Here is an 11,880-nt window from a genome sequence, read left to right on the forward strand (position 1 = left end):
GAGGAGACAATCATTCCAGAGTGTTTCTCCAAAACCTGTCTCTAAACCAAGACACACTGCCACTGGCAGAGAGGGGCAAAGTCTGCTGGCCTGACCCTGGGACCTACACGCCACCTCCCTAGGGCCTGCCAAAAGCAAAAGCTGGCAATCCTTCTGCTTCTGGCCCCAGCTTCCTTGTGCCAACACCACCATGCCCTGCCATGATGTGAGTGGTATGGAATCAAACACTGCCAGAAACTCCAGCCCTCTTCTCCATAACCATGTCAGACACACTGCTGTCATACACTGACTGCTTGCACCTATGCTTCACCTAAATAATGAGCCAAAAGCAAACATTTGTGAGAGACGATTTCTTCCATCTTCCCTTCTTGTCTGAGTGCTGTTACTTTACATTGCAGAATTAAGCTGCTGTTTGGTAGCTCTCCTTTTTCCAAACTGGCTTCTGTATAAAAGTTTTCTGGTTTCTGCAGCCTAACCAAAGTAATCTATAGCAGAATGCTTAAGGCATTCTTCTAGAAAAGATGAGATGTGATTTCAGTTCCAAATTCCCATTTCTTGTTTCTCAAGTGAGTGCTGAAACATTAAGTTAATACACAAGTACTACCAACAACTTTACTCTTAAGCACCTCTGAAAGAAAAAGGCTGGGACCCTGAATAACAGCTTCATGGTAAACATAAACTCCTAAACCTTCTATGTTTTTACTGGTTTCCCTAAACACATGATCCCCACTCTCACAGCAGACAAATCCACGTCTTGCATGTTTAAATATCCAGCTGTAAGTTAAGGTCTTTATATTGTATATTCATTCACCAGAAAAACTGAAAAATAATTAACCTCACTGCTTGCAAAACAATGGTAACTTGCTCTTGATAACTAGTAAGTTCACTTACCAGTGAACTCCATTTTTCTGTAGGATATTCAATTACAGTATGGAAGTAATATATGAGAACAGGGAATACAGAGAACATATCATGATATTAGCTAGTTCAGTGTCCCAGCTTCAGGCACAGTAAATTTGCTTGCCATTACTGTGAGGGGCAGAGCCCAGAACCATGTGAGTGTTATTCTATGCCCCACACATCATCCCTGGGGGCACAGCTTCAGCTGGAAGAGCAGAACAGGAAGTGGAACTGCCATCATTTTGTTCCTTTATTCCAGGGAAAGTGGACAGCAAGTGAAGCAGTGGGGTGGCTCCAGTCCTAGTGTGGGGTTGGTGTGTCATTGTTTTTCTCATCTTGGCTTGGTGAGGGAATGTGGGTGTGGACAATTTGTCCACCATTGGTTTTGGTTTTTTTCACAACACGGGCACAGACACTTCCATTTGCCATTTTCTTCATTGTCTAAGGAGATGCATGAGTGGGGCTGTGGTACAGCTGCCTTGAGTCAGTGAACATTTTTGTTTGTAATCACCCTCTTTTACACACTGTTGTTATTAGTATTGTTGCTGTTAGTGTTTGTTTTCCTTATCTCGTTGATGGCTTTTTTCAGCACATTTTTATTTCAACCCATAATGTCTACCTTTATCCCTCTCTCACTGGAGGGGAAAGAGACCAGCTGTTTGGAGTTTAATTTCCAGCTGGTTTCAAACTACAACATTCAGAAATAACAGCACACTAGTGGCAAAACTTCTGAAGTTTTTTGTTTTCAGGGTTTGCGGTTTTTTTGTGGGGGGAGGATGTTGTTTAAATATAGTCACATCAGTGTTATGCTTTTAATTGAAGTCTGGTGGATCCCATAAGAAGATGAAGAAAATAAGCATAAACAGAAAACTCATAAGCTCATCTCAATGACAATCACCAAGCTACATATGCAACTTTAGAGTTTTACTTACGTCTCTCCTTTTTGAATAAACATTTTTAATGAGGAACCTCTGTTAGTTGCAGTGGCTTTTCCACCAAGTCCAACAATTAGTGCTGTTAAAACTGAACTTTTTCCACCTGTAATTGAAGCATTGAACTTGCTTTAAAAAGAAGATACTTAGCTTCTACTCCACCCATATTAACAGTTTTTTGACTTCTTACATATTCATGAATTAGAAGACCAAAGTCTGTCCTTATTGAACATATAAAGTAACAGTAACACTAGCAAAGTATCTGCCATTTTCAAGGTTCTCCCTAAAAAAACCCAATATGCTGAGCCAAACTTCTGTTACTTCTATTTAGCAATTTGCATTCAAGATGTTGTAGGTCAGAAGGAAGGAATCTCTCCTTTCTTAAAAGCATACTGAAAATGTGCATGCAACAAAAGAAATCAAACACACATTACCATTTATCTGTCTACAAAGCTTTTAAACTCTTATCACTTCCTGTAATAGTTTCTATGTGCCCCATACTGTCCCAGGTTAGCTGGAACAGAGTTCCCCTTCTACCTAGTAGCTTGTACAGTGCTGTGTTTTGGGTTCAGCATGACAGTAATGCTAATAACATGCTCATGTTTTGGTTGTTGCTAAGTAGCAAAGTCTTTGGTGTCTCATGCTCTGCCAGTGAGGAGGTGCACAAGAAGGCAGGAGGGAGCCCAGCCAGGAGAACTGACCCAAGCTGGCCAAAGGGATATTCCATACAATAGAATGTCATGCCCAGTGTGTAAACTCGGGAATGCTGTCCAGGAGCCACCGATTGCTGCTCAGGGATGGACCGGTTGTGAGAAACTGTATTATGCACAATTTGTTTCTCTTGGGTTTTATTCCTCTCCTTTTTCCTGCTTTTCATTATGATAATTATTATATTTTATTTTGATTATTAAGTCTTACCCCAAACCACAGGTTTTGCCTTTTTCCAATTCTCCTTCCCATTCCACTAGGGTACATGGGAAAATGACTGAGTAGCCACATGGTATTTAGTTGCCAAAAGGAATTAAATGACAACAGTCCTTTCTGGCACCCAATGTGGGGCTCAAAGGGTTGATACAACTGATCAGAGTATGTTAAAACAAACTTGCTGTAAGAATTCATGATATCAGTTTAATAGGTGTGATCACAATGCTGATTTATTTGCTCTCAGAGTCACCGTGCTGGCTCTCAGAGCTGCATTATGTAACACCTTCCTCATAGCATGCACTCCCTGCTTTGCTGTTTCTCACCTTCGGGGCCTGGGCTAAGGCTATCATTTTGAAGTACTCTGTCATGCTGTCTGATAAGATATGCTATGACAAATGACACGATATGCCATGTGGGAACTGCTGGCCGTGGAACTCCCGGTCCGTGCACTCGGCAGCACCCCTGGGCTGCGGGAGCCATCTAGCGCAACTGTTCTCAATTACACCTGGCACCTTTCCTCCTCCGAGGCCAGCCCAGAGAGACACACCTCCCCTGCTTCTCCAGACTAAATACAACAGCTTTTAAAAATCTGGGAAGTCCTTGGGAAGCTGAAACCATCAGGAAGCAGGATGCTGCTGAATGTGGTTCAGATCTAGTTTAGCATTATGCAACTATCAGCAGAACTTCAACCCCCATTACAACCACTGTGGCTCCTCCAAACTCAGTGAAGGGCACTGCAGGCACTTGGACAATTACTGTGCTTTTAATAATAAACATCTAACTACATTTAGTTCAAATAAAAATTTATGCATTATTTAGCTATTAAAATATTTATATTCACATTATCTTTTGCAAAAATCTCCAATATTATAGACCTAATTCATCAGCCTTTAACTACTGGGATAGACCTGTGTAGCACCTCAGTGAATCCAAAAGTGAATCCTTATCCTTGCCTGAAAGATGGCCAGAAATTCTTTTTTCAAATAATAATCACATCTTCTACATTATTAACAGAAGCGTTCTTTGAGAAAGGCACTATGTGATTAATACTTACTGCCATTGGTTCCAACGACGAAATTGAGATTTGATCCAAACTGAAAAGGCCCCAGATTTGAATGGCACATGAAGTTCTTCAGCTGGATACTTTCAATTATGCCAACTTCACCATCAGGCTAAAGAATGAACAATTAAAACTCAAGTTATGTATGCATTTTAGTGAGATTAAGTTTATAAATTTTAAACGCAGTGAGAATTAAAAAGACAGTACGATATAAAACATCGGCTGTTACAAGCCCCAAGGAAACAGAAGAGTTTCATGACACTGCCTAAAGCTGTTTGCTATAGTGCAGTTACATAGTAAACTAAAAAGTTACCAAAACTGATTCTTCACACATAGTAACTTTCAGTTCTCCCTATTACTAATTTATTATCAATACAACATAAAATATTAAGATACTAGATCCACACAGTTGGCTGACCAAGTTAAAGCATGTTATTAAGGGCATTATCCAAATGTCTTGTAAATACTGACAAGTTTGGGGCAACAACCATCTCTCTAGGCAGCTGTGCCGGCTTTGGGTTCTGGTAGCAGGGGCAGGAAGCTACAGGGATGGCTTCTGTAAAACCTGCCAGAAGCTTCCCTGTGTCTGACAGAGCCACTGCTGTTCCCCAGCCACCCCCAAGACAGACCCACTGCTGGCCAAGGCTGAGCCCATCTGCAACAGCACTAGTGCCTCCAGGCTAAGAGTCAGCAAAGGGAAACTGCAACTGCAGCAACTGCAGCCAGAGAAGAGAGGAGTGAGAATATGTGAGAGGAGTGAGAATATGTGAGAGGAGCAGCTCTGCAGACACCCAGGTCAGTGAAGGAGGGGCACGAGGTCCTCCAGGCATCAGAGCAGAGATCCACCTGCAGCCCACGGAGAGCCCTATGCTGGATCAGGTGGATTCCCAAAGGAGGCTGGGACTTTATGGGAAGTCTACCCTGGAGCAGGCTCCTGGCAGGACCTGTGGCCTATGGAGAGAGGAGCGCACACCAGAGCAGGTTTGTGCTGGCAGCACCTGGGACCCGGTGGGGGACCCACACTGGAACAGGCTGTTCCTGAGGAACTGCATCCTGTGGAAAGGATCCACACTGGAGCACAAAACGAGTAAGTCCTCCCTGTGAAGAGGGAGGAGTGGCAGAGACAACACATAATGAACTGACTGCAGCCCCCATTCCCTGCGCTGTTGCAGGGAGAAGAAAATTGGGAGCAAAGATGAGCCAAGAAAGGGAGGAAAGGTCTTAAAATTTGGGTTTGTTTCTCATTATCTCTCAAATACTGATTTGATTGTAAATAAACTCAGTTAATTTCCCCAGGCTGTTTTGCCCATGATAGCCACTGGGGAATGATCTCTCCCTGCTCTTATCTCAACAACAAGCCTTTTGTTGTATTTTCTATCCCCTGCCCAGGAGAGGAGGGCAGTGACAGAGTGGTTTTGGTGCACATCTGGCATCCATACAGGTACAACCTCCCAGAGAAGTCTGATCCAGTATCTTACCACTGGTAAAGAAATGTTTCCTAATGTTCAGTCTAAATACACAGGACAGTATTTGCAATCTCAAAAATATTTTTTTAAAAATCTTCTATCAAACTAAAATTAAACTACTGAAAGAAAAGCAGAAAAAAAATAATATTCCTGTTTTCAAGTTTCTTTTCTATCAGAATTTGCATTTCAAACACTAGGTTTTTTTAGTCATCTGAAAGTGTCATCTATACAAAACAAGTAAGTATTTGGCACTTCTTTTAGTAAATAATTAGTTTTCCAAATATTTTGTCTGCTTTTACTACAACTATAAATGAAAAATACCATAGTTCTGTCAAAATCCATTTCCTTCATTTACTTGACAACTGCAGTAGTATTCCTTCTACTAAATCAGAATATTGTTATTTATGATCAACTATTATAACTAGATAACCAAGAAGAAATAAGCTAAGAATAACCTCATGCAGAAGCCCTCATCACAGACAGTATCCCTAGTTTCTTTTATCTTTGTTCTACTGATGCCTACATCCAAGACATTTATTTCAATAAGAACTTTTCTTCTATCTTCATCTCTATGACATTTCGAACTACTTACCAACTGTGAAGAGGCACTACCATCATCAGTATGTATATCTGTGTATTCTTTTCTCTGTCTTTTCTGGGACCCAGGATTTGGAACACTTTCTTCCTTTCTCTTACCCATGAGTACTGAAAATTAAAATAATGAAATATAGGTTTCAGTTTTCTAGGTGACAACATACCCACAGGTGACAACACAGACATACCAAATTATTCACTTTAAAATTTATTTGCTTTAAAATCACAGCAAACATTGCAACAAATACTTTCCCAGAACGGAAATCTCAGTAATTTAAGGCTATGTTTACTATTAAAGAGTTGCATCAAAACAAAAGAAACACGGCTTCATTATTCTAATCAAGCTAAATGTGTTGATTAAAAATAAAATCAATCTTGATTCTGTTTCCCTTGGTACATTTGACTTTGGAATACATGCTAGAATTGTTTTTGGTTAGCAAAGGAGTTCAAGATTAGTGGTAAAAAGTACATAACTAACATAGTATAATCAGCAGCATCAACAGAGGTTTGATTAAACTCGGCTGCATGGGTAAAAACAGTGTATTAATTATTTGTGGTTGACAAAAGCCAAGAAAATTAATATGCAGAACACATAAAAGTAGAATAAAGGAAAATTTAAATTCATAGCACTGTTCCTGTTTCTTACACACAAGGTACTATAATATGATCACAGTAAACAAAATTCTCCTAATAAAGGATAACTATTCTCTCTATATAGAGGACACATGTATGAGTTTCCTCTACAATTCAATAAGTAACACACAGACTTCCACCACTAATGGGACTGGTCTGAAATGAATCTTGCAAAACTAACAAGCTTTAATAAAACATATCAAAATCTTGTATTTTCTGTAATCATAAGCTTATGGCATGGTTTTTATTCCCTCAAAAGCACATATTACATTCCTCGTATCTACAGACACAAAGCCCTACACAAAACATGGAAGTTGACATATTTGCCCTAAGTAGAAGCAAGGTGCTATTTACACAAATGCAATACAGAATATTTTTATTTGTCAGTAGTTAAGTCAGTTACTGCTAAGTATCTAAAACAGGCTAAAACTAACATCAGTTGCACAGTTTTCTAACATCAAAACTTTTCTGAAACAGTTTATGTTCTCCTACTCATCTTCACTTGCATGAATTTAATCTAGAGCTCCCCTCTAAGAAAGATGACAACCAACTTTAATGCACATCATCAGTTCAAGCAAAATTCAGAGGCATATAATAACTATACTTAACATTCACTCCTATAGAAAGATCACTGCATGACATATGGCCTAAAAACAGGCTCCTTATTTATAACAATAAATTATAAAAATATTATTTCTTTAAAATGTGTGGGGCACAGGAAAGAGTGACCAGCATTAGAGACATAGCATGCCCAAAGTTGGTAACACAAGTCTAAACACACTGGGGGCTTGGAGGCCAGAAGACTCCCAGTCATGGATACAGGTGATGACAACAAGCAGGCACTTCCTTGTCCCTTAGGACAGATGGAATGATCCAGGACAGAAGTCATACAGGTCAGCCTAACAGTTCCTAACATGATCTCCTGGAGGGAGGTGACACTGTGTGTGAGAAAGCTGGGTGGGTCAGCACAGCGGGTCCAGCTGTGCAGCACACAGCCTCAGGACCCCAGGGGATGCCTTGTCAAAGCCCTCAGGCCTCCCAGAGCTTCTCAGTGGGTCTTGCTCCACATTCCCTCTGTAGATGTTTTAAGATTAGTCACTTGGAGAAACTACAGAGAACTCAGTGAAATGAAGACTGCTGAAGTACAACTTTAGACACAAGAACTCTGGCTGCAATGGAGAGGAGCAGTCTGTCTTCCCTCTTCTCATTCTGTCTCATCCCCCTGAGTCCAAGCAGTTCTTTACACAACAAAACAATAAATCACCCCAAGTCTCTGATTCTACCAAAAAGTAACACAAGAAAAAATTTCTTCCTTTTATCATAAGTTAGGTGAGCTCCCTAATGACTTCACCATGCAGATCTGTATGCTTGGGTCACTGTGGAAAAAGGCATCTTCTCTGAGCAGTTTCCTTGTGTCAGCCCCATGCTTGGCCAAAACTATTCCCTGAATTCAACTGATGGGATGTCAGACAGCTTATACTACCAAGCATCACAGAGAATAACATTATAAGAGACACAAGAGACACCAAAATTTCCTACATCATTACAAAGAATATCTCATTTCTAGTCTATATATTTGTTGGCTGCTTTATAAAATACAGTGTCTTACGATCCTCTCATTAATTTTCTATGACACAGTATCTAAAAGATAAAGAAAAAACAGTATTCATCCCTTTCCATTATGAAGAATGAATAAAATTCAAACCCAATACAGAAATGCAATAAACTTCCCATTTGACACTCTTGCAATAATTTTGTATGGTAGGGATTTATTTATCAAATATTAGAGGCAGAAGAGGAGAAGGATGAAGATACTTATTACTGATGATTATTATTATTAATATTGTTATGACCATAATGATGCCCATGAAGTATTTACAGCAAAACTGTCATACCCACTTTATGCTATGTAGTTTAATACCACACACAAGGAAAACAAGGAGCAAATGCACTTCATGATTCAGCTTACATACCTTTTCCTATGCTACTCTTGGTTTACTACAAAAACATGCCTTCATGCCCAAATTACTCAGACCAGGAAACAGTCACATACAAGCTCTTGGTATCCATCACCCAAATATGAAGACAAGTATTCACTGAATCTGCTGTTCCATTAAAATCTTCCTCTAAAAAGAAGGAGACATATAAGCATTAAACATTGTAATTAATAACATCCAAACTAAAGATGAGGGCTATGAGCTTCACTGCTATACTATTTGAACACTTAAGGAAAAGAGAGCATAAGAGCAGAAAACAGAACAAAATAATCTCACGTAATCTAACTATGAGAAAGGCAAAATAGTTTGCACCTCAAAACTGCTGAACAGCTAGGATTGCAAAGAAAACTGGAACTACAAGCAAACTGTATTAAGTAGCCTCAGAAATTATGACAAGTATCAGTGGATGCAGAACCTTCCCTGAGTACAAAAAGCTGAAAGGAGTGAGAAGCTGACCACAACCACAAGGAACCCACTAGCAAGATTTTACAAGGAACAAAATTTTAAAAGACACAGGAAGAAATTATCAACATATTAAAAAATAAATACACAGAACATGACATATATTTAAATTTTATCTTCATGTCATCTTGATATTTTTGACAAGAAAAGTTAGAAGTTATTTTTATAATTGCTCCCGAAACTCTTGCACCAAGGCACCTCTAATCTTCTACATTAAGTTTTTAATTGAAAAAAAACATTGTTTTCAATCTCAGCACTAACTTTAACAACAGTTCAGGAATAACTATAAAGGGAAAGGCAAAGCAGCTGATCCAGCCTATCTGAATGTTACTAAAGTATGCAATACTTTACTGGAAACGAACTGGTAAAAACATACATCAATACATTTTAACAATTTAATATATGTAACAGACTACTGAGAAGGCAACAATGGACATTACTGACAAATGTTAACAGAAGGATTTTTTTAATGGATCAGGCATCATATTTAAAAACTAAAGTATAAAATATACTTTCGTATATTGTGAGATAAAGTCAGACTGTGTTAATAGAAACATGTGATGACAAAGTCAAGTTAATAATTCAAACAAGAATCCAACAGTCATTCAGAAATCACAAGTATTGATTTAATAAAGAAAATAAACTTCACTATCATGGAACTTAAAAGCATACAATTAGAAATAACAACTGGACTTAAAATTGGGAGCAAAACAAGGCAAGACAGATTCAATTACAAAAACAACGAAAGGAGCACTACAAATTACAACAAGCAGTTGTTATGTATATAATGAGAGCACAAAAGAAGAATGCAAGCCCCAAACGTCCTGTATAAAATGGTAAGGACTGCTACATGTTATAGTAGAAAAGTACTTACCCTGTACACATCAAAGGATAGGAAGGCAGAGGCTGCATCCACTGATGTTCACCCATGTCCAACTTAATCAGTGGCCTATCTTTCCACAGCATTCACCATAGTGGAGCTCCACAACTGTTTCCTTTTCCCTACCTGGCTGGTCACAGCTTGGCTCATCCAGAGCTGACACAGGCAACCTGCTGTCACCAAACACACATCACTGGCTTTCTAGAAGCCCTTGCTGGCCTGGTATCCACATAAGGTAGGAAGGTGTCCCATCTGTCTTGTGGGACATCCACTTCAAAAACTTTGGACCTAGCCCAGCTATAACCCTGCCTTTCACCCAGCTGGCAAAACAGAGATAAAGCAAAGACATCAGAGCAGACCTGTGGCAGGATGAACACAAGATATAGGAAGGAGCAAAGGGAAGAAGAGAATACCTGAGGTCTTTAGCTGATGTATAGCACACTACATTTAACAGTCACAAAAATAGCAGTAAAATTACAAATTAACACTGGCAGTCAATAACTATGAAGGAAGTACAACACTATCTGTTGTACATAAAGGGAGGTATTTCAGAGGGCTGAAGTCAGAAGCCCAGCCTCAGACACAGCAGTGGGGTGCTCTGCATTTTTGGTACTGAGACAGACATTCCATGTTAGACTACGTGTCCAACATTCACGACTCCTTTCCTAATATATTTGCAGCCAGTGCATAAGAAGCCTCCACCATCCCATCTAAACACTGGAGAAGCACTGCCTGACCCACAGAATGGATAAGGCTGGAAGGGAACATAGTGGGTCCAACCTGGTCCAACCTCCCTGCTCAAGCAGGGTCATCCCAGAGCACACAGCACAGGATTGTGTCCAGGCAGTTTTTGAGTATCTCCAGTTAGGGAAGACTCCACAGCCTCTCTGGTCAATCAGTTCCAGTTCGTTCACCTGCACAGTAGAGATATTCCTCCTCATGTTCGGGTGGAGCTTCCTGTACATCAGTTTCTGCCCGTTCCCTCTAGTCTTATTGCTCGGCACCACCAAGGAGAGCCTGGTCCATGCTCTTGACACCCTCCATTTAGACACTTATACAGATTGAGGTCCCCTCTCAGCAGTCTTTTCTCGAAGTTGAACAGGCCCAACTCCCCCAGCCTTCTCTTCATAAAAGAGATGTTCCAGTCCCTTAATCATCTTTCACAGCCCTCCACCGGACATCCATCTCTCTCTTGTACTGAGGAGCCCAGAACTGCACTGCGGCACAGAGGGCAGCTCTGCCTCTTCTACGGACAGCGAAAACGAAAGAGGGGCAGAAATCCCCTCAAGTCCACGATTACCTGTTACTTTTCCCAACACCGCACGACCTGGAAGGATCCCCCACCCCCTGGAAAGAGACACGGGTCTCTTAGCGGCTGGAACGCCCGGGCGGCCGCCGCTCCTGCTCTCCGCCGGCAGAGGTGGGCACCGGAGGAAGCGCTCCCACCCGGCGGGGCGCCCACGCTGGGCAGCGGGTGACAAACGCCAGCTCCGACCGCTAACTGGCCCCGCAAAGCCACCTGCGACAGCAACCGCGGCGCCGGGGGCAGCGGGAGGAGCGGGCGGCAGCCGTTGCCCCGCCTTGCGGCCACCAGGCCGCCCTCCCCTCCCTCCTCCCAGCCGTCCAGAGAGCGGGGCGCGCCCGGACAACGCCCGCCAGGATCTTCGCCCGGCACGGGTCACCCGTCCCTCCTCTCCCGTCCCTCCTCTCCCCTCCCTTCGCCCCTCGCTGCTCCGCGCCCCGTTACCTGGGACAGCTCCCGATCCCCGCTCGGCGGGGCGGACGGGGCGGGACGGGCCGGAACGGGCGGAAGAGCCGCGGCCGCGAGTGCGGCGCCTGCGCTCTCCGCGTCCCGCGGGGCCCGTTTCCGTGCGCGCGCCATTTTCGGGTGGGGGGGGCGGGGCGGGGAGGAGCGCTCGCTGCTCTGGAGCCGGTCAGACCGGGCCCGGCGGGGCTCTCACGGGGCTGTGCGTTCCCGTTGGTCCCCGCCTAGGCGGACCTGTTCTCGAGCCGAGGCGGACCCGCTGCCGAG

The 11,880-nt window shown here is 42.3% G+C and overlaps 1 protein-coding gene across 4 annotated transcripts in view; it reads right to left on the bottom strand.

Annotated features, from left to right (window-relative positions):
• SMC6 (structural maintenance of chromosomes 6) overlaps positions 1–11,699 on the bottom strand; it is a 38,951-nt gene extending 27,252 nt beyond the window's left edge. For 2 of the 4 annotated variants that reach the window (XM_015622059.2, XM_015622057.2), the window contains exons 1-5: positions 9,843–11,420; positions 8,483–8,635; positions 5,875–5,987; positions 3,811–3,928; positions 1,833–1,938 (exon numbers count right to left, since the gene is read on the bottom strand). In XM_015622059.2, coding sequence (XP_015477545.1) covers positions 1,833–1,938; positions 3,811–3,928; positions 5,875–5,982 — 332 coding nt within the window. In that variant the 5' untranslated portion in view covers positions 5,983–5,987; positions 8,483–8,635; positions 9,843–11,420. Of the gene's footprint in view, positions 1–1,832; positions 1,939–3,810; positions 3,929–5,874; positions 5,988–8,482; positions 8,636–9,842; positions 11,421–11,595 lie in introns of those variants that run through there. The other 2 variants (XM_015622058.1, XM_015622060.3) reach the window with 2 other exon arrangements.
• Positions 11,700–11,880: the final 181 nt, after the last annotated feature.

The sequence above is a fragment of the Parus major genome, chromosome 3, assembly GCF_001522545.3.
Source record: "Parus major isolate Abel chromosome 3, Parus_major1.1, whole genome shotgun sequence".
NCBI classification, from domain to species: domain Eukaryota; kingdom Metazoa; phylum Chordata; class Aves; order Passeriformes; family Paridae; genus Parus; species Parus major.